The sequence below is a fragment of the Chelon labrosus genome (genome assembly GCF_963514085.1).
Source record: "Chelon labrosus genome assembly, chromosome: 24".
Lineage (NCBI taxonomy): Eukaryota > Metazoa > Chordata > Actinopteri > Mugiliformes > Mugilidae > Chelon > Chelon labrosus.
In genome coordinates, this window is record NC_140357.1 from 8,626,463 (window position 1) to 8,654,247 (window position 27,785).

Genomic DNA, 27,785 nt, shown 5'->3' on the forward strand with positions numbered 1-27,785 from the left:
ATTGTGATTGTTATTCACGTTTGTTTTGTTTAAAGGAACAGTATGTAAGAAATGTATTTCAGTTAATCATAAAATGGCCCTGATATGTCACTCGACATGAAGAAATCATGTTCATTTCGAATACTTATATCACTGACAACAGTGGTCCGGCCAGGATATTGTCATTTAAAAGTGAAAGCTGCAGCCATCAACTGATGTTGATGTTGTCATGTTGTGTTTTGGCCTGAGGCGCCACCCTCCACCTATCTACTAATCACGAAGTCAGTAGAGTTTCGTCATCCGGGTTGCCAGCTCTGCTCTAGTTACCGCGTTAAAACATGTATAACGTTACTAAACCTAAAAGACCTCGTTATGAATCCGAAATACGTCGTGACAAAGTCCGGAATGGCATGGAATTGACCCTCGACCTTTTGGATGCTATATTCTACCATGTTTGTTGGTATAGGCTAAAAGCCCCGTGCTTCCGTACATATAGACAGTGGATTTTCCATGGTCGCCCGTGCTAAATGCGTTCATAAAAAGCTTTATATCGCACCACTAGCAGGGTATGAAAACAATCTATGTTCCGACTGAAATGTGGTATTACAGTACATCTTTACGAAATATTAAGCTAATCGCCATTAGTAAATTTTTGCGATACATAATTACTTCGCAAAACATCTCTCATGAGGCATAAACTTTATTAACAGAAAAAAAAAACTTACTGTGTAGGACTCGTCACTTGCCATTGGAAGCTCCTTGTAGCAGCCTACGTTCCTGCTGGATCCTGCAGCTCAGCTGGCAACCTCGAGTCAGGGGGGAGGCTGAGGGGATACACCGTTCTACAGTATTTTGAAAGTGATTGCAGTACCAGTTTTGGCCACAATCCTACATACTGTTCCTTTAATTTTTTATTTGCTTGTTTTTGTCTTCATTTTACACAATAGTTCAGACGAAGGTTTAACTACAGACTACTCAGAGGTTTGAGGATTTTTTTGTGGGGGTGGGTGACATTTTCACATAGATTTTTACATAAATACAAATCTTGGATGGATAGATAGATGGATATATAGTTTATTTATCCTGAGGGAAATTCATACCTCAGTGTCTTGAGAAATTAAAATAAATGAAAACTTTAGACCCCTGGTGAACCCACTGAATAAATATTTCTCTGCATAATCAGTTGAGATAAAGAATTATGTCTCCTAAAATAACAACAGAAAAAAAGACTGCTTCCACTGTGAAATGTGATATTTTAGGAATATCGTGCAGCCCTCTGCGCCCTGCTTTCTACTGGCATGTATGTGACTCTGAAACATTCAAAGTATTTGGTTGCGGCGTGACTGATATGCATATGGTTTCCTTCATGTGCCTTATGCAGGGAAATTGTATGTTCTCTTGGGTTTTGCTTTCGCAATCTCATGGATTTGATGCTTTAATTTCCCATCGGAGTAAATATGTTTGTCTTTTCGTTTGTAGCATCGCATATAACCTATATATATATAACCCATCGTCCTCCATGACCCTAAGCACATAGAGGATATATCAACAAGTAATTACATTCATTGTTTTTGCAGGAAGTTCGATCATAAAGGCATAACTGCGTCATCTGTTTTTAAGAGCTCTGTAATGTATTCAACTGAGATTCGTGTGACATTATTTCACCCTTTCTTTAAGGACAGGATAAATGGAAAACAGGATCCTAAAATGAGCTGTGATGTATGCTGAAAGCCCTGAAATGACGAGAGCAAGTGAAGTGCACTTATTCAGGCCCATTAATGAGTTCTGAATCGTGACCTTTTTTCCATTACGCCTTAATGTCATCCCTCGCTCTTCGAGTTCTGTTTTTTTGTAATGTAAATCACACAGCGTTGTATACAGAGCAGGCTTTTATTCTACGACCACGTTATGAGGGTAATTTATTGTTTCGACGGCATCAACAGACACTGGAATCCTACACAGCCCTCTGAGGCCTCTTTACCTGTTTTTAACTTTGTATTTCCTTCTCTCTCTATCTCTCGTTTCCTCTGTAGGTCAGTTTCTCTACCCTTGCTCTAGATTTGTTTCCTCTCGTGGTGAGGGTCTCTTTTATCTTGTCCTGAGGCTGCACTGAAAACAAATCCTTTCTCTCTGCCACTTCCCCTTTCTTTCCTTTCTTCACCTCTCGCTGTTTTCTTTCGTTTTAGTTTCTCGGGCACTAATTATAAACGTCCCAAAATGTTTGAAATAGCTTATCAAATACAAAATCTGAACGATCTAAAATTCATATTTTTGCTTTGCTGCTTTTGACCGCTTGAACTGCTATGAATCCAGTTGATGGATTATTAAGTAGGGATCCTTACTGTCTGTCTGGGCTCTTTATTTAGATGTAGTTCAATTATTGATTCACATATTCCATGGTAAGCTGTGCTGGTAAATAGCCTTTGTTCAGGTCTTGGCACCAGTAAAAGTGCTTACAAATGATCTATGTATTGTTAGTCTCGCTCATTCTCTTGCCGTCTCTCAAACGCACATACTGCGTCTACCGCTGCCGTCGACAGAAAACGTGTGCGCTCCAGTCCACTAATGGTCCTCGTCTAAATTATTGATGGGCTCATTGATTTTGGTGAATATATCAGATGTCAGTACTGAAGCTAAACATGCAGCATCCTGTAATTACAGACTGGAATAGTGGAAAAACACACCACTGGAGATGAAAACATCAGATTGCAGATTGTTTTTTTTTTTAACCATGTAAATGTGAACATCATGATCAGATAACACCAGGGTGTGTTGTTGTGGGATATTGAACAATAGGTTTGAAAGTGTCTGTTTTCATGCTGTGTGGTTTATAATCTCAGCCTTTTCTTCTGCCTCCACCTGTTGGTTCATTTGAGTAAGTGCAAGCCTCAACTTGGGACTCGATCCTCTCCTGTCTGTCTTCTCCCTTCTGTATAAATGATGCCATGCCTCTTGTGTCTATATTTCATTTGATCTCTTTCCAGGTCTTCCTCTACATCAGGGGTGTCAAACTCATTTTAGTTCAGGGGCCACATACAGCCCAGTTTGATGTCAAGGGGGCCGGACCAATAACACGATAGCGTATTTACCTATAAATAACAACAACTCCAAATGTTTCCCTTTGTTTTTACAACTGGACATTTCTTAATAAAAAGAAGTGCAATTTCTGTTTAGTTCTAGTGCTCAGTTGTTATGTCCACAACTCTTACTAAATCTGTGTGAACCCTTGGAAGAGCAATTACTTTTATTGGAAGAGTGGCAGCAGGTCACAGCAGCTCCGTGATTCTTACTTTTTAAGCTGTTCTTGTGTGTTATTAAGAGTGTTTTTTTATGTACAACTAAGCTACTGTGACCAAGCAATTTCCCTTGTGGATGAATAAAGTTTATCTAAGTCTATTATGTGATAAATCCTGAATCAGCTGTGGGAGGACACGTTACACGCTGCAGTACGCTGCTTCAAACACCAGGTGGCGCACTTGGTTAACATGTTCCCTCTTTAGTTACACGAGTAAAAATAAAGCTAAAACTAAATCCTACAGTTGTATAAATAGTGAAACTTTAATCAAGAGAATAAAATGAGTACTAAAAGTAAAAATAAACAAATAAAAGATCTTAAAATATATATTTAATTCAGACTGTTAACAACTGATATGTTTTATTTGTTTCTTTTTAATCTGGATCCTAAATTTGATATTCAGTTTTTTTTTATGTTCTCTACAATGAACCTTTTGTCTTAACATTTATTTATTTTGCTGCAGCTATTTGCATTTTTGTGTGAGCGTGTTAAAATGACACCCCCTTTTTTTTTTTTTTTTTCCCCTGCAGTGTTGTGAAACAGATACAGTTACATCCGGATTAAAAATGCTCTATTTGTCTTTTCTCTTAATTCGAGCCAGATGTTACCTCCAGCACCGGCCTGCTGTCACTCAAACGACCCCTGACCAATCAGAGCGGACCCAGACTCCTCCCTCCTTGCCTCCCTCCCTCCCTGCAGACTATCAGGGGCTCGGCGGAGAGGAGGAATAAGTCGTCCTTCTTTCTGCTCTCCTCTCTGAGTCCAGCTGTACCTCTCTCCCCCTCTGCTCCCTCTCTTAGCGCAGAGCTCGTCCACGCAGCTCTACAATGGAGAGAGGCGCGATGTTGGCTGCGTGTCTGCTGTGCTGGAGCTGCAGCGTGTGCGTGGTTACGGCCATCCAGAGGGATGATATGTTTCCTTACGGCACTTTAAGTGGGGATTTAATTCTGGCAGAGGGCGACGATGAAACGTCCAAAGTGCTGTCTCTGCCCAAACCCCTTTACTTCTACCGCTCCTACTTCTCCCAGCTATATGTAAGTACAACATCTTTACTATGACTTTGCACGCTCCTAATTGATCGCAGTACTCCATCCTTCACTGTGGGTGCCTCAAGTGTTTCAGTCAAGTTTTCATTTCACATTGAACAGGTGATGTGTGCAGCTGTTCAGTGTGATCAGAGCTGTTCCTCTCCTGCGCTGAACGGAGCGATGTGTTAACGCGTTTGAATGGGCGAAACCGGGACACACACACTGGAGAGGGCATTCAGTTCATTAGCAGATTTTGCTTTTCTTTTCTCCCTGTTTTTGCCGAGTTCAGTGAAGGCACCACCATATGATTCCCGTGGCGTTTGCATAAGATTTCAACAGATAGCTCTTCCAAAATACATTTCTCCTATGTGTGAATACAAACATGTGCAACAAAGATCCATTTTCAGACACTCAGCAAATGTCACCAGAGGCCATGGTTCATTAGTAAGGAATTACTGGAAATAAATAATATTATAACAACTGTTAGAAGTATCCAGATTATTATTAACGGTACTGCTTTGGAAAGATACTCAATCTCAGAACCCAAGTATTATTGCAGAAATGTTTCAAATAAACTGTTTTGAAAGTATTAAATGTAAAAGTATTCATTGCGCGGAATTGTCCCTTGTGTAAAAGTAGCAGTGCTGCAAAGTGGTGTTAAGTAACTTTTACTCTAATAGTACTCACAAGTACATTTTCCTCCAATTTAAACCACTTAATTTATGTCACAAACTCTTTTAAATAAATAACACAAAATACAACAAATCAATGAAGGTGTTTTATTATTATTATTATAGGTTTAAAATAAGAGTAGGACCCAAAAATTATCCTGTAGTAGACCCACCATTACCACCTGCAATATTAAAGAGAACTAATACATATAATATGTGTGACTCTTAACTTGGCCATTCTGCATCCTGAATACTTGTAATTCTCACATCGCCATCATCATTTCTACACATCAATACTAAAACTGACTGAAACTTTAAGGTAAAAGTGATTATTACATATGTTCTAAATGCAGATATAAAGCAGCCACTGTGTTCAAGTCAACATATCCGGCCGTCAGAGGGTGTCATGTTCTATCATCCATCATAATATATCAAGAGGAATGTCAGTGAGTTTGTGTGTGGTTTGAGTGTTTCTAAAGCATAATCAGGGGCCGGGCATGGGACCCTTAAAGGGGTCCCGGTGGTTTATAGGGGAATGCAGGGGTTCATTATGTGGTTCCTGGGATTCATGAGGGGGTTCCAGTGGTTTATAAGGGGGTATGGGTTCATTAGGAGGTTGCTTGGGTTCGCAGTGGTCTTCCAGGTATTTCGTACCAAAGCTTTCTCCATCTTCTTGCTCGTAGGTGGCCACCAATGGTATCATATCGGCCCAGGATTTGCCGATGGAAAAGCAATATGTCGACGACGGCTTCCCCACCGATTTCCCCGTGGTGGCCCCGTTCCTCGCCGACATTGACACCAGCGGAGGACGAGGACAGATTTACTACCGCGTGACCGAAACACCAAGTGTACTCAACAGAGTGGCACAGGTCTGTTACGTCTACATCTAATCTTGTGTGACTGTAAACCCGTGACAGTCTCAGATATTCTTCTTGAACCTTACTTTACTAGAAATCTGCATTTTTCCTCTTTTCAGTTTCCCATCCATTAGTTCAGTCCGTTGCCCTTCTTTTTCTTTTTTTTTTGTCTCTGCTTCTTTCCCCACATCCACCCATTCATTCATCTGCTCACCCAGGAAGTACATCGGGGCTTTCCAGATGCAAAGTTCACGCCGACGCATGCTGTAGTGGCAACATGGGAGAACGTTGCATCTTATGAAGAACAAACTCGAACCACTGGACCTTCAAACAAGGTAAGATCGCTGGGGGGGGTCATTTTACCATCATGTAAAACAGTTCTCATGTGTTTTTATGGGACGCCCAATCCCAAATTCCTGGAGGTTGTGTATCACTTGTAATCAACCTGGGCGTGGGTGTAGTTGTTATTTATCCCCGTCCCCTCCTAATCTGCCTCTTAACCTTTTAAAGGTTCAAAGGTCATCTTTAAGGGTCATCAAAGTGCCCCCCCCCCCCCCCCCCCCACCGTACCAGCTCGTTATCCTCTCCTCCAGTTCACACACAGGCAGACACAAACATGTCCTCATCCTGATCATTCGGAGTTTCTTGGAGGATAACCATGCTTGAACTGGAGTTCAGTTTTAGGGGACTTAAACAGGAAGATGTACCTTCAGAAAGTGCGTCCAGTTGTTCCTCTCCTCCAGTTGTTCCTCTACTGATGAATAACTGTGCATTTTTTATTTTTTTTTGAACATGCACCTGTCCACTGGCCTCACATCTCTCCGTCCACAGCTCAGTTAAACTTTCCCTTACTCAGGCGTTGAGTTTCTAGGAATTGTCTTCCGTGGACATCTGTAATTTGACTCTAATTACAGGGGAAAAAAGTCTCAGCATTTGTTATATATTGACTATAAAATGTCACACGTTCGCACGGACCCATCAGTTGAGTAATTAAAGGGTCACTCCAGCAATTTAGCATGTCACTTCCAGATATGAAGGCATCGCAGCCTGAGCACTGAAGCTTTCATTTCCCATAATACAACTCAACAGCGTCTTGCATTAGACGTCATGCACGGGGTTATTTTTAAACTTCTGGAAAGGCCCTTTTGAAACACAGAAGGTAATTACCGCTGTTGTATTAGTTTTATCTTGATTTCTGTATTATTAGAGCCACTATCAATAAAGACACTTCAAAGAATATACTACATAAATTAGAGACGTGTACTGTATTTGAAAAAGTTGCTCAGAGGGGCATTATAATCTTTGTTTAAGGAAGACTTTGGGAAAGACTCCAAGTAAAGCCGGACCTACTGAACTTATCGATCAAACAAACAGTGCTTTGTTGTTCCTGGTTTGTAGCGTGAGGGATGGAGGGATGAAGGGAGTGGTAGATTTAAGAGAAAACCCCAGGGGATCTTTTCTCTTTGAGTCTCTTTCTCCTCCCTCTCATCTGTGTTTGTTCCTTTTCTTTCCTCTCGTACGTCTGGTTTCTTTTAGGCGTATTTCTCTCTTCCTGATTGATTAAAAGTCTTAAAATAATCTGGCGGAGATATGCCGCATTAAGCCTCTTGCGTACTGTAGCCCTGTTTTTATTATATTATGTTTTTAAATCGACAAATCATTGATTGCATCTTCTCTGAGAGTCAAAACTGATGCTGAAGAAAATTGACCAGATGCTGACTCGCAGCTGGTGGTCACGTCTTAGTGCAGACTGTGTTTACATATGCTAAAAGGTGACTTGCTTTTGTTATTTAAGCAGCTCTCTGTGGCTCGTCAGATTGGAGCAGTCTGGATCTCGTCTGTGATTTGCTCCAGCGGGTCTTTCTGCGGACTGATAGCATCTTCCTTTGAAGCGATTAGCCAGAGGTGCTGGGTGGGGTGGGGTGGGTTGGGGGCAGAGTGGTATGTGTGTGTGAACTGATTAACCTGAGGTGTGTGTATTAGGGGTGATGTGGGGGCGTTTTTTGGGGGGAGGGGGCAGACTGTGTGGTGTTAGGGGGGGCGTCAGATGTGGACATGAGAAGAGCAAAAGAGAAGAAATAACAGGAGAGAAAATTAGAGTGAAGGTTCAAATTCCTGTAAGCAGACGAGTGTTTTCTATGAAATTAGACTTAAAGATGCTATTATCATAATTGGGAAGTAATTACATCACCTTAAACCTAAAACACACACGCCCTGTTACATCAGCTACCATGTAGCTCAATTTGCTAATGACCAGAGTCATTTAAGTAGAGACTGGGCCTCAGTGTTTTAAAGTGTTGACCAGACTTTGAGCTCGCTGATAATCCTGCTTCACATGAGGACACCTGTCATGTTGGCGGATGCTCTTTATCTTCCAATATCCTGAATATCATTAACACTGAACGCACTTAATTGTAAAAGTCAAAATAGTGTTCAGGGACTCAATTTCCTCCAGAAGATAGATGAGCACTAAAGTCATCATGACATTAAGGGAACAGGCTATGACAGGAGACTTTACAAAAGACGTGGGTGGAGTTGGAAAAGTAAAGCAGATGCACAAGTTCCTCAAACCTGCATTTGTTCTGTTGACCAACAAGGAGCAAAATTAAGTCTAATAATGAAAAGAAAATGTTATTTATTACATCAGTAAACTTTTTCCTTGTAACCTTATTGCAGCGATTGCTAGACACTGTGACATTTAGAAGAAAGGTGATTACAAAGCAGGGTGTGGTTTAGGGCATGGCTGCCGCGTGCTCCTCTCCAGCTCCACCAGCTAACTCATCCACATGTGATCACTGTTGGCTCCGAAAAGCTAAGAGGGACACGTCCAAAACTCAAAGCTTTCAAAGCGGTCGTCCACAAACCAGCGGATGATGTCATTATGGCTACGCTAAGAAGATCAGCTGCTTTACTTTCATATTTAGACATAGCTGCAGTGAATTGTAGAGGTCAAATATGAATTCTCCCATATATTTGTACAAAGCCTCTGGTCTGTGGTGACTTGTGTCCTTCCTCAACGTCCCTCTGGACACAGTCACTGCAGATTATTGGATGTATGAATTAGATTTGGCCTCAGAATCGTAAACCCTTTGTTTCAACTTTCCTCACCCTTCACACACCCTTGAGATCTATATGTGGAATAAGAGCGGCTCTTGGGTTGAACAGCGCACGTCTTCTCTCTGTAGCACAATAGGAAGTGTTGTTAGCATTAGTGCTGTTTGTTGTTTCTGGGCCCCCTCGCAGTGACACAGGGGGTATCCCTGAAATATGTTCGTCCCGGTCGGTTCAAAGCAGACTGACTGAACCTCAGCTTTCATAACATGTTATTCTGTCCTTATTGCATGGGACAGATTCTGTTCATCAGCGGACAAAAAGACACAAATGAGTTCTTTCGGTTGAACGTCCTCCTCAGTAACGTCAAATATAAATGACTTTAAAAGGGGACTTTACTAATTACAAGTGTACAGTCATAGCCTTGTAGTTTGGAGCTGCGGTAAAGACGTTCACGTTCATAAACCTTTCAGGATCTAAGAAAAGCAGTTATGGTTTTACCCGCCATGTGCTCGCGACTTGATCAAAAAGGTTTTCATAAGCCCTCGAGTTGTACAATTTCCTCCAGCTTTAGAGGAGCAAAGGAGCACGACTGAAGTTATACAGGAAAGACACGAAAAACTAAATATCTAGGGGTTTTCATATGACAATAGTGAAACAGGGGAGCAATGACTGGACTGCTCCTGGCCACGGGCCTAGGCTGTGTGTGTGGGTGTGTGTATGTGTGTGTGTGTGTGTGCCAGTTCCCACGCTGCAGGCAGTTCCGTTCGTAGCGCTCTGGTGAGGCTGGCAACTGGACTGCAGCTGCTGTCTGTCTCTCTCTCTCTGCCTGTTTGCAGCTGTGTTGCAGCGGCGACAGGCTAAAACACTAGTTACCAACAAACAAGTGTAGTACATTCTTCCTGACCCCGCATCCCGGGGGATCGTCCACTCTCGCCAGACTAGGTTCCAGTTCTAGACTAGACTGTAGCATGATTCAGAACAGCATCATTTACAGCTCGTTTGTTGAGTCATTTATTGAAATCCCATGGAAAGCCTCGCAAAAACAAGTGTGTGAGTGGAGTAGACTGAGCTACATTTCTGACTCTTAATCAATAAACACACAGTAAACAAGACCAAACTCGGATAAATACGTAAATAGAATCTTAGCTTTTATTGCGCATGTGTGTTTTTGGATTGGAAGATGCCTTTTGTGTGCTAAATACAAAGCATACGAACCAGAACCTTAGCTTAGCATACACTGGAAAAGGAGAGAGCAGCTCAAACAAATGAGTTTAATAAATAACACTTAATATCCAGTAATATCCAATAAATAAAATGAACTGTGTTTAGGAGCTGGTCTGTAGCCTAGAAGCCAACCCGACGTCCCTCTACCACAAATTCTTTGCAGGCTTTTTTGCGTTTGTGCCTGCTTTACGCAGTGATGGACAGAAACGTAACAACAACATAGTCACACACATCGTCTGAGCCTGTTGAGTTGTGTTTGTTTACAATAAGATGGCGTCTGATTCATTGGAGGACTTCAAGACGTCGGAAGATCTTATTGCGTGCAGAGGTATTTATTTGTCTGTATCAGTTGAAATACGCCTCGTAATGAAATCCAAATGGAGTTCTACCAGACTCTGAAAGGAATTGAGTCTGGCTGCACCAGGCTCGTTCTGCTCGGTTATCTAAATATACTTCAGTCTTTTCTTTTAAGCTGTTAGGTATTTCCAGACTCTCCAGCCCCTCGCTGTGCAGCAGACCGTCTTAGCAGACCAGTGATGAACAGTCAGGATGACCCTGAAAACAAACATTTGTTGGTCCCAGAGGCAATTAACGTCTGAGCCTGTGTCTGGTCAGCGTAACGAGTGTGAGGACACCGGTTTAAAAAAAAAAAAAAAAAAAGTGTGACAGAATGCCTGTAGGGAGGCTTGGTGTTGTATGTGTGTGTGGCGAGGGGTGGGGGGGTAGGGGGGGGATCTTTGATGTGTGTTGGCTGCAATTTGTTGTCTTCCAGCTGTGAGTCTTTAAGAACACCAGGACCTTTTTACACACCCAGCGAGACAGACACAAACACACGCAGCAAATGACCACACAGAAAGAGGAGGGACAGGGAGGAGGACACGGAACCTTAGATGAGAAGAGTTCAACGTTTATATACAATATATGTTGTAAAATATGAAGCTGGAATCAGTATTGAATTAGCTTAGCTTAGCTTTTACAACTTGAAAGTTGCCCACAGGACCTCTGAAAGTCAATAAGTTAAGTTAGTTGCACTTAATTGCAGTTTTTAATGCACATTTTGAATACCGGCCTGTTTTTTTTTTGCCTTTCATTGATCAAACAATTAAAGCACTGTTGCATTATTAGTGTCATCCAACCCTACAAGGAGTTTAGAGCAATGCTAGCATCTGCTGAATGTGAGACTATGTTCAGTGTTTCTACTACACATTAACCATTCTTACTTAGTAGGTACAGGTGAGGTTGATGTGTGTACTGTTCAAACGTAAACCGTGCCATCCCGTCCCGTTACTTGTGATTTCTTTCGATACAAACCTAAAACACTGATAATAGGATCGACCCAGAACGTAAATGTTCCAGTCCGTCCAGTGTAAATTAAACTTACAGACCAACATTACTAAAATACAAAAGTTCTGCGTGTAATGTTAAGGCTGGTAAAAAATAGATTCCCTAAAGCAGCTTAAATGGCCAATTCATTAGGTACACTAGTGAAAATGAATGCATTCCAATTTGAATTAGAGCTGGCAAGTGAGTGATTTTTAATGCAACTCTTTTCTCGACTTACATTTTCTTTTGTTGACTTTTCATTACAGTTGAAGCGTAAACATGTCTCTTTTCTGTCTCCCCATCTTTCCCTAATTGTAAACCAGACCTATGGCCCCTCTCCCAACTCTGGCCAACCCCCCACATCCTTTCATCCCTCTATCTCTCCCATACCCCTCTGCTCCTCCTCCTCCTCCTCTTCCCAGGAAGAAGGAAGAGTACAGACATTTTAGTTGGGGTATTAGGACAAAGAAAAAGCAGAGCTCCTCCTGTTTCTCCAGCGTCTTCTCCTCCTTCCCTGAAGACATAGAAAGAAAAAAAAAAAAAAACAAGGCCCCCTCCTCAGTAATTACAAAGAACCCAGAGGCTACAAAGTCCCCCCCGCCCACAAACAACAAGATAGTTTAAAGATGTTGATGTAAACAATTAGGAACACACACACACACACACATATACATACATTCACATGAGATGAATATAGGTGGAGGGACATCTGTGTTTGTGTGTGCACCCCGTGGCTCACACTGTAACAATGTCTGGTTTGGACGCTGTAACATCATCATGAAAGACGCTGAGACTCACAGGAAGACAGCTGTGGAAATCAACATCTGGGCTGGGGGTTGAGGAGACGAGGTGTGTGTATACGTCTTGGTTTGTGTGCGTGTGTGCGCACAGATAATCAGATTGTGTCCCAAAGGAAAACAACATGGGATCACTCACAGTCTCCCCTTCATTCTCTAAATCTGCTTTTTTAACTGTGGTTTTGGGAGGCAGAGTGGGCTGGACCGCCTCCATACGCATAGGAGATAAGTTCCTCACGGTGCAGCGGTTAGAGGAGACGTTCTGGTCGACAAAGATTCCTCATTCATCCCTCCACACGGATTCAATTCATTTCATTTTACCCTAATTTGCGTAAAGTAGATGTTTGGAAAGCCAGATTAAGGAACGGTCATGGTGGTTGTATAAAGGGGGCGCGGTTGGCGGGCAGGGGGTGGGGGGTGAAAGGTGAGAAGTCTAAACATGGAATCCAGCGGTGCAAGAGATGAGAGAGGAAGGGGAAGAGACACAGGGAGGAGGAGAGGGGAGGGAGGTGTGAGGAGAGGTGTGAAGTTTAAACATGAGGAGTGAGTGTTAGAATAATTTGAGGGCGCAGGTTGAGCTGACTCTGTACACAGGAGGTGGGTGACCTCATCTCTATTTGACACAAGGGCTTAAAATTATTATTAGACATTATGCTAGAGGCAAGAGAACCTTACATTAATGTTTACTTATTTAAATATATTTGCATTCTGGGATAGCTGGCTATATCGAATCCACGCAAGTTACTTCCTGATGCATCCTCGATAAAACGGGTGGAGCATTTCCACATCTGGGTATTTGGACCGATCAGATGCATTAGAATAGAGCACGGTTTGATGAATGGGTACTGCTGTTACTTCTTTTCTAAACCCATGTGCAGTCCATCACAGCCAAGTCAGCTTTTTCTTATTACTGCCACACGCTTTCTACACTCTCACGAACTCGTCTCATTTTTCAAGTTCCCACTTCGGAAATGACACGGACGCTCCAAACACGTATTTGCTCCAAACGACATAAAGAGCAAAGGAAACCGATCAGGGCCGTGACATGTGATTAATCTCATAAGAAAGTCTGTTTTCGCTCAAAGGTGTGGTGTCGTGTTTGTGTGACGAAGCTGCAACATTTGCCTCATTTGTCCAAGTCTAGTACCGAGACTTTTTTCCCCAACTCTCTAGGATTTTGTTACAACATGAGGGCTGCCTTTTGTTATTCCAGCGTCCCATGACTGCACAGTTTTATCTGCTAACTGCTACAGCATTTTATTTGGGAATCCTCTGTGTCTTCAGGTCAATACTTTCCAGGCAGTGATTGGCTACGATGAGACCGACTCGTACGTTCTCTTCCTCTACCCTCGTGGTGGTCTGAACTTCTTTGGGACACGGCCCAAGGTAAGCTGGTTATATGAACTTGGTTATTACTGTTACAGCCTGTTGGTTTAAAGAAAATTCCCATTCATATTTTTGTACTTTTTGTCTTCTTCTAGGAGTCGTACAACGTTGAGATCGAGCTTCCTGCTAGAGTCGGCTTCAGCAGAGGAGAAGTTTCATATATGATCTTTTCTCGAACTGAGGGACCGTACTACAGCGTTACCAGTGATGAACAAAGTGTTAAAAACCTCTACCAGTAAGCTGAACTAGAAAACTTGTGTTGGCAGCAGTCTAAGTAGTTGATTTCCATGTGAAACAAATATATACTGTATGTTTCTAGGGTCGGTAATACTGGAATTCCAGGTGTTTGGCTTTTCCACACTGGGAACCGTTACTCCTTTGAAAACATCGTTCCTGCATCCACTGGCGGTGTCCTTGCAACTCCTCCCCATGGAGAATATGGCCACTCCCTGGTAATTATTTTTATTTGCAGTTACATGAAATAGCTCAACAAACCAAGCGCATTTTTCCCCCTGACTGTTCCCTGCTTGCTCCCAGGACACTACCACTCCTGAGTACGCAGAATTTGAAGAATACCCAGACAACACCTTTGACCCCGAGACCCAGGAGGAAGAAGATGATTACCCTCTGACGGGCGGGGACCCTGAATTCCAGCCGGCCCCTTCTGGTGGCGACCACTCGCATTCCCTTCAACCTGGAAGTCCCGACCCTCGTTCGTCTCCGTCGGAGGACTCTGATCCTCAGGTGGGGTACGGCAGCGACGACGTGCCGCTGACCTCTGAACCTAGGTATGGTTCAGAGCCAGAGAGGCAGTACGCTCCGGTCCCAGAGCAAGAGCAGCCACAGGTAACACGATTTAAGCAGTTCAGTTGGACAAAGACAACCGTTAATGCCTTTTTACCGCAGGAGAGAATCATGCTTTTTAACAATAATGCTTTTTAAAGCAAATGAAAACAGCTATGCTACAGATATTGCACAAGCTCTGAGACCAGTGTTGTGTAATGTGTCAGGGGTTGATGGTATGAGCAGCGACACTCTGTGGCAATACGTTCAAAATTTCTGGAAGAATTACTTATCACACGGAGTATGAGAAACAGGGCAGTGCTGTCAGTACAGAGTTTTGTAATAATGATTTGGAGTCGTGCAGTCAACAAAATGCAACTGCAGCAGCTATGACACAGATGATAGATGTCTGCGCTCGTAGCATCTGGAGAAGGTTGCAAGGTACGGGCTTGGCTCTGAATGGCATGCTGGAAAAAGACACAGTATTCAAAGTTGCGCGTTTCCCCTCTGCAGCTTCCTCTGGAGGTGGTGGATGTTTACCCCCCTCAAAGAAACCCACCCCCAAATTCCCCCGGAGGTCATGTGGTCAGTGTGGATGAAGATGATGTTGATTTTGACACCGGAGGTAAGAGACAAACAATATGTGTGTGTGTGTGTGTTTCTATTTATGAGCTAACGTCATACAAAGAGGGAAACGGGGAAATTAAATCACGCTTTGCATTTGAAATAACACCAGTTCTCCAAGATGCACTTACACAACATCCTTCTGTGGATTTTTGTCTGTCTGTCAGTGTTTTGTGTCTCTTTTTACATTCCCAGACTGACTTCGTGATGTGGAGATCAGGGCTCTGTGGGGGTCATACATCTGCTGCATGACATTTTTATGTTCCTTCTGTGGCTGAAAATAGGTTTTTATGACTCATTCTAGTGCTATTTTACAGAATATATATATAAATATTAATAAAATAAACTAATTAAAAGATGGTCACTGAAAACAGGAGGGTAACCCTACCTCACCCTCTGCGTCAGAGCTGCTCAGCAGCTGGCAGTACAATACTGCCGTTGTGCCGGACAGCTCCCAGGTGTGTGTGTGAGTTCAGCACTCCCTTCCCTGCAACTATTCCCACAGGATTTTGCCATAAATAAGAAAGTGTTCTCAGTCAGCCCGCCCAGTTACATAAGGATCACAATGTCTGCATGTGTAAAATAAATAAATAAAATCATCCTATTAAGTAATTTAGCGCAGTTTGGAACATTTTTCCTAGCCGATTCAGAGATCTGTCAACAAGTTGGTTTGTGTTTAATGAATCATTTTCCTTTCCCTGCTTTTGGGCCGCACATTTTTACAGCGTCGAACAGAAAACATTGTGCTATCGCTATGTGTTCTCCACGGCATTGACAGTGATTTGTCTCTTGTGAAAGCATCCTGAACGTGTGTGTATGTGTGTGTGTGTGTGTGGGAAAGAGTGTGTGTGTGTAATGCCTCTGTAGGACGATAGAATGCTGCATTTTAAGTACTAGCAAACGTGACACATACAAAGCCGGGAACAGAATAGTCGTGAATCACTGACATGGTAGTTGCGCAAGTTGCATGTGATGTTTTTTGTCAAAAAAGCTTAATCACATGTGACGTTTGGTAAAACTTTGCTTTCACAGCAAACTTCAAGCCGTAGCTCTTTGGAGTTTACATGTTTTCAAGGAAATACATCGCAGTGTGAATCTTAAATTTAGTCTGGCCGGCAGTTCTTTTCCTGTTTACTCCACATAAATTAGGAGCTAAGTGCATCACTTCCTGTGTGTCGAGGAATAATAAATCACTCAGTGTTTGGGAGACTGTACACTTCACATCCTCAAACAACGATTTGAGGGTTAAGACTTGGTTTTATAGTTAGTTAGGCATATAATTTGGTTGAAGTTAGGTTTTGGGTTCGCCATTTAGTCGAGAGTGCATTGTGTCAGTGGGTGTCCTCACATAAATGGAGATATGTGTTTGTGTCTGTGTTAACTGCTACAGGCAAAAACTGCAGCAGCTGGTTTCTTTCCAAGTGGTGCTTTGACATGTGTGTCTACATATGTCCCTGTGTGTTGTCCACTTTTTTTCCTGTGCGTCCTTCTGTTTGTGCAGTAGTTTTAACTGCCCCTCCCCCATTTAATCTGATATTCTCTCAGAAATATTTCTTCCAAATTGTTCTAGCAAAAAAAAAACTGGCAGAAAGAAAATATGTGCATGAACATGCTCATTTGTTTTATATTAATCAGACTGTTTGTGTTATTTTCTTTATTTTCTCTCTCTCTCAGTGATTAAATACACGACAGAAACTACAGAAACATGCGCCAGGTATGTGAAACTCTTGTCGTGGTGAATTGCTTTGATCGGCGACTCAATGAAAGTTTGAAAGTAATAAACGTGTATTTTCTCTCTTCCTCTTCTTCTTCTTCTAGATTCCAGCAGCAGTGCTCCCAGAACGCATTCTGCTCTGACTACGCCACAGGCTACTGCTGTCACTGCCAGCCCGGCTTCTATGGAAATGGACGCCACTGCCTACCTGACGGTTAGAGCTCGACCCTTACCCAACAGGACAGAGACGTTATTAATCATTAATTGAGTTGCTGATCCCTTCTTTGCTTCTCCAGGTGCTCCCCAGCGTGTCAGCGGTAAGGTGAAAGGAACAGTGACGGTGGGATCAACTCCAGTGGAGTTAAACAACATTGATCTCCACGCCTACATCGTGGTGGGAGATGGGAGAGCGTACACCGCCATCAGCGAGGTAGAAGCCTGACAGTATATCTGTTAATTGTATACACTGTATATTTATTAGTAGAGTAGACCTCTTGCACCGTTCACATGACCTTTGTAAACTTTGTGCTTGTTGGTCAGGTACCTGAACCAATTGGCTGGGCTCTGATGCCAGTTGCACCGATAGGAGAGCTTTTTGGATGGCTGTTTGCTCTGGAGCTGCCCAACAGCCAAGCAGGATTCAAAGTTACAGGTAAACTGTCTGTTTCTCTGTGCACGCTCAGTGTTTTTTTATTTTTTTTCTTCCTTCGACATCTCGACTCTTGAACACATCTGTAGTGAGATGAGGGAAATCCTCTACGGCAAGGACATTCTGTGTCTCCTTCTTTTTCCATGTGTGTGTGTGTTTTTCGGTCTCCCAGCCAGCTGTGTTGTCTCCAGGGACGTGATGTGATATCAGGCTTCCACCTCCCCTCTCTAAGAGGAAACAGCTGTGTGTGTTTGTGTGTGTCTAACTATTACACACATCCTAGTTTTTTTTTTTTTTTCAGATATGCAGCTATTGTATAATATATAAACAGACTAATAAAAACTTGACTGATTAGTTGGTCATTTGTTTTACCAGGTGCCGAGTTCACTCGCCATGCAGATGTGCTGTTTTACCCTGGCAACGAGCGCTTGTCAATCACCCAGACGGGCCGCGGCCTTGACGACCACAACCACCTCACAGTGGACACTGTAGTCAGCGGCAGCGTGCCCTTCCTACCACCTGGAGCTGAAGTCACCATGGATCCCTTCAAGGAGATCTATCAGTACTACCCCTCTGGTAACCATAACAACCATTAGAAGACACAAGAGGACAACGTGTAACACCTAATGTCCCTTTCGCCTAAGATGTCTTTCTGTCTTTTTATGCAGTTGCCACTTCCACCTCCGTGAGGGAGTTTTCCGTCGTTTCCGCCGAGCGAGGGTCAGAGTCCTACTCCTTCCAGCTGAAGCAGAACATCACCTACCGCGACTGTCGACACGACAACCGCGCCGCCGCCCCGGAGACGTTGCAGATAAGCATGGAGAGGGTGTTCGTGATGTACGTGAAGGAGGAGCGCATCCTGAGATACGCCATCACCAACAAGATCAGCCAGGTTGGAGGTGAGTCAAACCGAAGCTTAGGTCAATACGTCACTTGCAAATGTCTGAGTAGTCCAGTGAATGGGTAAAACAGTGATGAAAGAAAAAAAAAGACTAATTCTTAATTGCCCCTGAGTCGCAATTTGATTTTCATCCAGGGCCATAAAAATCATTTACGAGAGACAGGAACACGAGCTACAAAACAGTTTTCACCACACTTCAGAAGAAAATTGAGAAACGCTGAATTACTGTAGGCACATCTGTGATCAAAACCTCGCCTCAGATCTGAAGTAAAACAAGCATAATATATGGCTTTGGATGGTTTGATAATATGACAGCCAGTGAGTAATATCCACCAGGGGACCGCGTTAATCGGATGATGTCTCGCCTTCAACAAAACGTGGACCCATTACATCGAGAAGAGTGTGTCTGACTGACTGCCTAAATCTATTCCAGACCGTCCCTGTCACACTTTAAGCGAGCGCGTGGGGTTTTCTCCTCCTGAGCTCCATCCATCTAGCTACCAGACCACCTAGTAATTGTTGCAGTGCCAACCACAGAAACCTCAGCCAAGTTGGACAGGGCTCAGGTTTGAGCACATACTGTACGGTGCTGTCTGAGGATGTGATAATTGTACGGTCAAACCATAGCGATGTTAAAATGTTTGCATTACCGCTGCTGATTTGTGGTTCATTGTCTACGATAGGCCGCAGACACACTAGAGCTCTTTAAGGATAACTAGAACCACAGTTTGCGTCACACCTAACTTTATAAATACTTGACTAGTTTGTTCATGCGGATAGTTGGCATTTATGACTTGAATCTAGACAAGTGTTGACATTGTTTTATAAAGTAAGCTGGTCGTACTGTTAAATCTGAACAGAAGCCAGTGACGTTTAATGAGATTTTAGGAGGAAAAAGAATGACTAAATCTCAGAGTGTGAGGAGAAATTGTCCACTTCACTCCTGAGTTGTGTTTTTTCCCAAACACACAAAGCCAAACCATAAAACTTTATGTTTCAACCAGACCGTTTTGGTTCGGTTTCGTTTTTACACACTACTGTATTTGCAGTCGGGTCGCATTAAACGTCGTACTTATATAAAAGTTTCACGAGGAAAAAGTCATTTCAGACCAAAGCTAAATCCCAGAACCTTCTTGAAGCTGACATTTAGTAGACTGATGTTCACTCGCGTATCTAATGAACTGGCAGGTGAGTGTATTTGTATTGGAGAGAGTGTGTGTGTGTGTGCGGTTGACAGGCATACTGGACGTATCTTCTCTTTTCTCTTTATGTTTTCAAGGTTGTTAAATCTTTATTGCACCCAAGTGAATGGTACATCAGAACAATCAGGTTTCTCGTGTACCCCAGTTAATGTCTAGTTGAGCTTCAGGGAAAAAGCTTTTTTAATTAAAGTTTAATTAGATACAAGGCTTCTCACATTTCTGTGTCCCCCTCCCCTTCATGGTTTCATTTTTATATCCTTTTATATACGTCGTCTACACTCGTCTGGATACCGGAGCAAAAGAGGGTTTAAGTGTTCATAGAAATACAGCACCGGACGCATGTCATGTTCTTTTTCTCTCAACACACAGCGGTCATGCTTTCTTTACCCACTCCGTCTGATGAAAAACAGATAGGGACAGACGCAGACGGGAGACCTGGAAAGATGAAGAGGAAAAGAAAGAGTTTGAGACAGGGAGACCGGTATTTTCAACCCCAGTTTTTTGGACGCAGACCAAGTTTCTGTCATTTAAACGTCAACACGCTGATTAAGAAGGTTATGATGACACATCTCACACATGCACATGCTCACACACAATGATATACCCGGGGCACAGCTGGAAGAGCTTTCAGGGATCAGGGGTTTTGTAAACATGGGTTAAGTGGTGTGTGTGTGTATCAGTGAGATAGAGGCCCATATGTGTGTGTGTGTGTGCGCTTTCTGGGAAATAATATCCGAGCCAATGACAGATTTTCTAGTGGGGGGGTTGTCGGGCAGAATAGCTGCCCAGTGATGTCATGAGAATTAGATATCGTAGAAGAACTTAAGTGAATGAACTGATCGAATAGAAAGTGGATAGCCTTTACTCTTCTCAATAATAATATAATATTATATACATTTTATATATTACATTGGTGTGAGGCACGTACAGTTAAACGTCCCATCATGCCATTGCCCCTGTCTGTTGTCCACCTTGTCCCACATTGTGTTATACTCACAGTACATTTGTAAATTGTCAGCTGCGTAAAGAAACTTCAGGATCAAAATCTGATTCCACTTAGAAATAATATTCACTGGAAACGAAGCGGTATTTGAATGTCATGTGGTCCTCATCAGTGGTTTGATGCTGTTCTGTTGTTGTTTTCTATACTTCTCATCCATGTCTAACATCACATACAGACCATTATAGATTATAAAATCCCCGAACATCATGAACGCATTTTGCAGTGAGTTAAGTTTTAATGATAAATGGAGAAAAAAAAGCAAAACAATTCATGGCATTTCCTGGCCGCATATGAGCCTCAGAAAAAAGTTCTTGAGGCGTGTTAGGGTCTTGCTGCTGGCCCGTGGCGCTGCTTCTGAAAACCAAAAAAGAAACGTGATGCGAGCTCGATCAAAACTGCAAACGCAAGCAGATGTCAGACGTGTCACACGGATGCAACTAACCGAGCCGGGAGTGTGCTGCCTCCTCCTCATCCTCATCCTCTGGCTTTCCATTTTCTGCATGAGTAAAGGATATTTCCTCGACAGTAACTGTGGTCTTGCATCCAGTGCTGTCATCCTGAGGCGAAGGCTGCTCAGTGACGACAGGCAGGTTGTTAGGGTCTGTATCTTGGTCACTGTCTGGTTGCTGCTCCACGGTGAAGAACGGATGCTCAAGCACTTTCAGAGGCATTATACGAGCATACTGGTCCGTCTCCAGCATGCGTTTTAAGAGGTCCACGAAGTGCAACACATCCGCCCTGCTCTCTGATTTGTTTTTAAAACACAGCATCTGGAACAAAAGGAAATTAATGTCAGTGGAATGCAGTATATACTGGTAATAAAGTTGCCTGATTCAGAAAGAATACCAACCTCTGCCACGGCATCAAGAGACTGGAAATGGTAATATCTGGTGTCTCTGTACACGTGACCAGTTTCTGCAGCATACTCTTCTGGAGTCTTTAAAGAGAAAGCCTTTAAGTTAGATAATGTATCTAGATAGATAGAAAGAAGGATAGATGGATAGATGGATAGATGGATACCTTCATTCTCCAGACCTTCCCATTTAATGTGCCGTGGCAGCGAAAGAACTGGGAGGCGTTCTGACTGTTGTCCAGTTCATAGGCTGGTGGCTGACCCACGGTCTCCATTATGTACCTCAACTGGAAACACATGAACCGTTGCATTACAATATATTTCAAAAGTGCAAAGACGAAAAAGACGAAATCTAACTTCCGTAGAGTAGATAACTCACCACATCGTATTCGTGAAGGCCAGAAAAAAGCGGGTAGCCCAGAGCCAGTTCTGCTGCGACGACACCAAGTGACCACATGTCGATTGGCTCGTAAATGTCAGCGCCAAGCAGGACCTCTGGTGCTCTGGACAAACGGGGAAAAAACAATATCACACTTGAGTATTTAAGCTTCTTCTGCTACGCACACAGAAAATTCTCTATCTCTATCACATGCTTTAGTCTCTCCGGTTGATGTACTTGCCTGTACCACAGGGTCTGCATGGTTGTGCCTGAAACAAAGTCGGATGCACGGCACGCCAAGCCGAAATCGATGAGTTTGACCCTGAACGGCTGCTGCCGACGATCCACAATCATTATGTTGTCCGGCTTTAAATCCGCGTGCATTATTTGAAGGGCCTCCAGGTGCAGCAGTGCTGTGTTCAGCTGAAATCACACCATTCTTGTTCGGTTACAACTGTGCACACAGATAATCATTCACTTTTGCAAAAAAAAAAAATTACTTGATAATACTGAGAACAGTTAAAAAAGTAAAATACCTGATCCAGAAGAGGGCGGGTGTCTTGTACCGCGAGAGCCTGGAAATGTCTCTCTGTCATGTAATCACGGAGGCTCAGGTCCAGAAGCTCAAACTTCAGACAAATGAATCTTTGGTGGGAGAATGAGCCTGCCCATCTGACAATATTGCACTCATCGGGATCGAGACATTGCAGTTCTTTCAAGATCTCAATCTGTGGTAGAGACAAAAGATTCGATTTGTACAGTTTGCTTTCACCTTACATGAATATTCCAGCTTCACTTTTGTGCTGTACCTCCTCCAGTGCTTGTTCAGCCAGGATGGGGTGGTCTTTGGTGATTTTTATCGCCAAAGTAGTGTTGGTATAAGTGTCCACACACTTGGCAACCTTTCCAAAGCTGCCTTCGCCAAGAAAGGCCTGGACCTCATAGCGGGAGGCCAGTAGGGTTCCCTCTTTGATCGGGAAGTTGCCTGCACAGGACGAGAAACGTGTTGTTTAAATGAGAAAATATAAAACGTTTGTTTCAACGAGTGAAAGGCGAGGATTATCTTATCCTTGTTTCATAGCCTCAGAAATCACAAACACTCATATCCACCATTAAAGAGTTTTCTTCGCCTGCTGTTAAGAATTTGAGATTTCCTACGTACTATCAACTTACCTGACATGCCACTGAGTGCCATAGGCGAGGTTGAGGAAAACTCAAGTGTCGAAAGTGGGATCGGAAACGACGACGAGAGACGTGTGTCTGTGTATTTCACCTGCTGTGGAACGAAGGAGTGGTGTGTTCTGTTGGAACTCTCAGAGGTTCTAAGGCCACATTCTGTTCTGTGACTGTTTGGTCACAGGCATCGGTCGTGTTCCGGACGATGAGGGACCAAATCATGTACATAACAAATGCATTCACATGTACGGTAGAGTATGTAAATCCCTTTAAATGTTTAGGCAGGAAAGGCACCTGAATAAAAACACGAGATCTAGTCATAACACATCATAATTCCTGATTCAGTTCAATATCCAGATTATTTTGACACAAAAACTGATTATTTCTGATTATATCTATAGTCTAGATGTCAAACTACAGCCTTTAATTCACTCTTTGGTTTCAAAACACTTCAATTTAATTTAACTTGTGGTCAAAGCAGAAATATTTGTAGTGGACAGAACAGTGTTCTTAGTCTGATGTAGGCTGGATATTATCTTTCATCTGTGGCTTCTAAATCATCTTAATAATAATAATATTACTAATGCTCTGGTTCACAGCAACCAAACAATCTGCAAGTTTAAAGACAGGCGCTTAAAACAAAGTTAACAGTGAACACAAAAACAAAAAAAGTCTCAGTTAAAACTCGGGTAAAACCAGGAAAGGCTCGTCAATAAAAGTCCTTGAAATAGATTCTAACCCAGAAATAGAAGTAGTACTGGACTGCAGATCAGGCGCAATCTCCACTATCGATCTGAAATGTGAGTCACCGGCACAAACTATGTAGAGGAGAAGGCAAATCAAACATCAGTCAAACAGTTGTTTCTCACAAAAGCTAGATTAATCCGTCATAGCCTGACATATACCTCGCCAGGCATCTGGTCCCAAATGCATTTCCTTGTCTCTTTGCTGTGATTTCACTGAAAGTAACTGTTCAACGGCGGAGTTTGATGTACTCAAAGAAGTTCAACACAGCTAACTAGCAGCTGACTAAAACCTGCAATCAGTCCACATGTATTGATACTCTTGACGCTGAGGCCCTGCGTTCATACTTTGTGTGATCTGGAAAACATTCTTGCCAGGACTTTCACCTTGAATTTTTCACTCAGGAGGTGGATGTGTTACTATTACACCAATAAATAATGTTTTTAGAACACAAATGCAATTAAAAACTAATTTTAATGTGACTTCTTAACAAAATGTAAGTACAACTCCAGGGTCCTTCCTTCAAGCCTCACTCAAGTAAACCCTGATGTCACCACACTGTCTTCACATGGATTATTTTCTCAGATTTCTCTCTAGATTAACACAGCCGAGTCTGAGTAGTACTCTTATTTCTGAAACTGGTTTGAGTCCCCGTTGACACAGCTGGACATGTTACTCAGAGCGGAGCGTCTGGGTCCCTTACAGTTTTCAGTCCGATCGCCTGCGTAAATGCCGCTTTCATTACTTTAAACACCACGGTGACTTAAATTTCTGGCTTCCTCGACGTGTCAGTAAAAGTCAGCGTTGATGGAAAAGATAATTTTATGTTGCTCAATGGTGGGTCATTTGATTTTAAAGTATCCAGTACACCTTCAGATGTGCGTCTGTGAACCCAGTCTGTTTGTGGACGTATGTTGAGTGTGTGTGTGTGTGTGTGTGTTGTAAAAAGGAACAGGTGGGAAACTGCAGTCATCACTTTGATGGGGTCTAGTGTGTGCGTTCCTCACCCCTCTCTCCCACTCGTCCTCTCTCTCCCTCTCTCATTATCCCTCAGTCTTCTCTCCAGTCCATGTGTATCTCACCCTCTCATCCCCCCTCCTTCCCGGCCACATTCAGACTTTGAAGAGTCTCTCTCTCTCTCTCTCTCTCTTTCTGATAATGAGCCAAAATTGCTCTCCGGCCTCAGGGGATGAAAGCAAAGCTGCATGTGTGTGATTTTATTTACGTGTCGGTGTGCTGCTGTTGTTTATGGCGAACGATGCCTGTAACGGTAAAGGAAAAAAAAGCCCAGCGCTTAAACATGATCAAAAACAGATATAGCCGTCATGATCCTGTTGGTGGTTTGACGTTCTTCTTAAATAACTGACAACGTGTAGACATGATGACCGTGTGCAGACTCCGAAACTCGGTTTAAACATAATACAAACGCCATATTTGGGATAATATTTCAGTGGTGTATTTAGACAAAGTGACAAAGAGGTTATCCATGAAAGGTGCAGACGCATGTGAATATTCCACTGCGGCGCATCGCTTAATGCCAACCATATTTGTACAATTTTTACATTCCTTTCTAATGAGTTCCCGTTGTTTTCTCTCCCTCTTTTGTTTTAATTTGGGATTTTCTAGAAATTAGTCTGAGGTTTGCGTTTGAAATTGTCTCGTGCGGTACGAGGAAACCCCGCACTCACATCCGCTCACTCATCCCTCCGTCTGTTTGTCGCCCCCCCCCCCCCCCCTTCCCTCGCACTCTCTCTCTCTCATGTACATGTGCGTCTAACTTTATCCACATGTTGAATATTGAGAACATGAAGGGGAGTCGCTTTCTAAGAGGAAACCGTCTTATGGGAACTTGTCTGGAGTGATTTTTACATGTGTGCTGGATTAGGTTGTCCTGTAATCATTGCTCTAATCATCTGACTTTTACTGGTCAACAATCCAGATCTCGATTAATCTCAGTTCAGGACATTTGGTGCGTTGAGGAGTATGCACAGTCGTGTGTGTGTGTCTGTCTGTCTCAATAAGATATTAAATCTCCTTTTTCACATCGGTTCAAGACACCATGACAATTTCAGAATAAAGAAACATGACTAAAAAGCTTGTAAAGACTTTTATTGTGACTTAACTGCATTATTTATATTATATGCTATGTTATACGGCTGCTTTACATCACAAAATTGTTCCAGTGTTGCCGCTACATTTATTTAATTCTAGTTACAGTCTGATTTTACAAAAGAGCAATGGTTAGAATTAATAATTTAAGTATATAACTTAACATCAAGGTGGATGATTGTCTGTTTTTCTATTCTACACATCATGCACGTGCGCGGTGAAGCTTAAACATTCTTTCCTTTTCATTCGCAGCCGAGCGTCCAGACGCCACGCTCAACCCTTGCTACTCCGGGACCCACGACTGTGACACCACAGCCCAGTGCATCGCCCTCGAGGGCCAGGCCTTCCAGTGCCAGTGCGCTACAGGCTACAGAGGAGATGGACGCAACTGTTACGGTATTCCTCGCCACCTGTCACGGCTTTCAGTGCTTTATATGGACATGCATGTACACCACACATACGGTGTGTTGTGCAGGTATTCTGTCTGGATATAGTGTGCGGCATCGTGACAGTTTATGTACACTGCAGAGTACTTTAACGGTGCTCCTCCGACTTTGCTTAGTCTAATGGTGCCTCTGTCTGTTGAGCACACACACACGCAGAGTTTGAGACAGTTCAAGGCGGCGTGTCTGTGTTTCATCAACATCCGTCCATCCAGTGTAAAGGGTCAAGTACAGACTGGATGGATGGAGCCGTCTCTTGTCTCCTCTTTCCTCTCATCTCTCCTCAAGGTTAACTCTCTAGCTATAAAGGATTTCCAGGATTTTAAGCCGGTGTAAGACCTGTCATTAACCCAGCAGCAGGTCTTTCTCTCCTGCTAACAGCGTTAGGAAAGCCCTAGGCTCAGCCTCAGTTCCCATGCATGAGCCTCACTGTCTCTCTCAGGTCAGATAATCTCAGTGTGGTCTCCTCCGCAACGTCTTTTAAGAATGCAGACAAGAATCCAGGTGTGTGGGTACATGCTTTGCTAACACCAACAAGCGTGTGCACAACGTATGCACTAAAAGCTCCAGTAATGACACTTAATTACAGCTTTTATTCTAACATACACATGTGTGGTATGCTACATGTTGTTAGACAGGGGATTCCTGGTTTACAGACTTTTGAGTTTATAGAAAACTGTCTCAGTCTCTCCCCCTCTCTCTCCCTCTCCCTCTCTCTCTCTCTCTCTCTCACCGCAGACATAAATGAGTGTGCTGAGGGCTTAAGCACATGTGGTGATCATGCTCAGTGTGTCAACCTGCCTGGTAGCCACCGCTGCCAGTGCCAGAGCGGCTTTGAGTATGGCTACGACGGACGTACCTGTGTTGGTGAGTTGAAACTGGGGCTCCTTCTGGAAACAAGGATAATCGGAGGACACACACGTCCGTAGAACATCAGCAGATGTTTACATTTCATCCTGAATGGAACAAGAAGGCCCAGACTAAATTTCATGGCAATCCGTCCGATTATTGTTCACACATTTCTCTGGAAACCAAGAAATCTTTCCAGTAATTTTTGAGACGTTGACGTGAACACTGGTTGTAATCACAGTTGCTTTATTAATAAAGGAATCTCCTCAAAGTTTCCCTGACCTCCATATGTGCGTGCGTCTGATGAAATGGTTTCAGCACCTGTTGATTATGCCAAAAAATGACAAGCCTGGTGTAGTGGTTTGTCTTTCAGCTGACAAACATCTACCTCAACAAAGATATAAACATTTAACGTGAGAAATGTATCTGCAGACCTATACTTTGTTCCAGTCTCCCATTTACATCTTCTTATCTTGTATTTTGTTGACTGATCCCCTAAGTGTTTCGGAGCGTGCATTGCTCTACGTTCCAAAACGAGCTGAACATTTGGACGGCGGACGTACTTATTTGTTCGAGTGCACGCATAACTTTTCAGCAGTAATGCACAGCTGCAAAAGCTAGAAACACAGGGAGAGGGGAGGATAGATGACAAATGTGTGAGAGAGAGAGAGAGAGGGTGAGATTAGACAGGACGGGGGTTGAAGGGAAAGACAAATGGAGCAATGGCACAATGTGTTTTCTG

General features: G+C 43.0%; 1 protein-coding gene across 1 annotated transcript in view; it reads left to right on the forward strand.

Annotated features, from left to right (window-relative positions):
• The first annotated feature begins 4,069 nt into the window (after positions 1–4,069).
• The window catches only part of nid2a (nidogen 2a (osteonidogen)), a 41,235-nt gene continuing 17,519 nt past the window's right edge, over positions 4,070–27,785 (forward strand). Inside the window, exons 1-16 of the mRNA XM_084574574.1 lie at positions 4,070–4,308; positions 5,657–5,842; positions 6,049–6,165; positions 13,513–13,614; positions 13,710–13,849; positions 13,934–14,066; positions 14,152–14,460; positions 14,911–15,022; positions 16,696–16,735; positions 16,840–16,949; positions 17,032–17,165; positions 17,276–17,387; positions 17,760–17,960; positions 18,053–18,283; positions 26,004–26,147; positions 26,933–27,061. Coding sequence (XP_084430700.1) covers positions 4,102–4,308; positions 5,657–5,842; positions 6,049–6,165; positions 13,513–13,614; positions 13,710–13,849; positions 13,934–14,066; positions 14,152–14,460; positions 14,911–15,022; positions 16,696–16,735; positions 16,840–16,949; positions 17,032–17,165; positions 17,276–17,387; positions 17,760–17,960; positions 18,053–18,283; positions 26,004–26,147; positions 26,933–27,061 — 2,407 coding nt within the window. The 5' untranslated portion in view covers positions 4,070–4,101. The remainder of the gene's footprint in view (positions 4,309–5,656; positions 5,843–6,048; positions 6,166–13,512; positions 13,615–13,709; positions 13,850–13,933; positions 14,067–14,151; positions 14,461–14,910; positions 15,023–16,695; positions 16,736–16,839; positions 16,950–17,031; positions 17,166–17,275; positions 17,388–17,759; positions 17,961–18,052; positions 18,284–26,003; positions 26,148–26,932; positions 27,062–27,785) is intronic.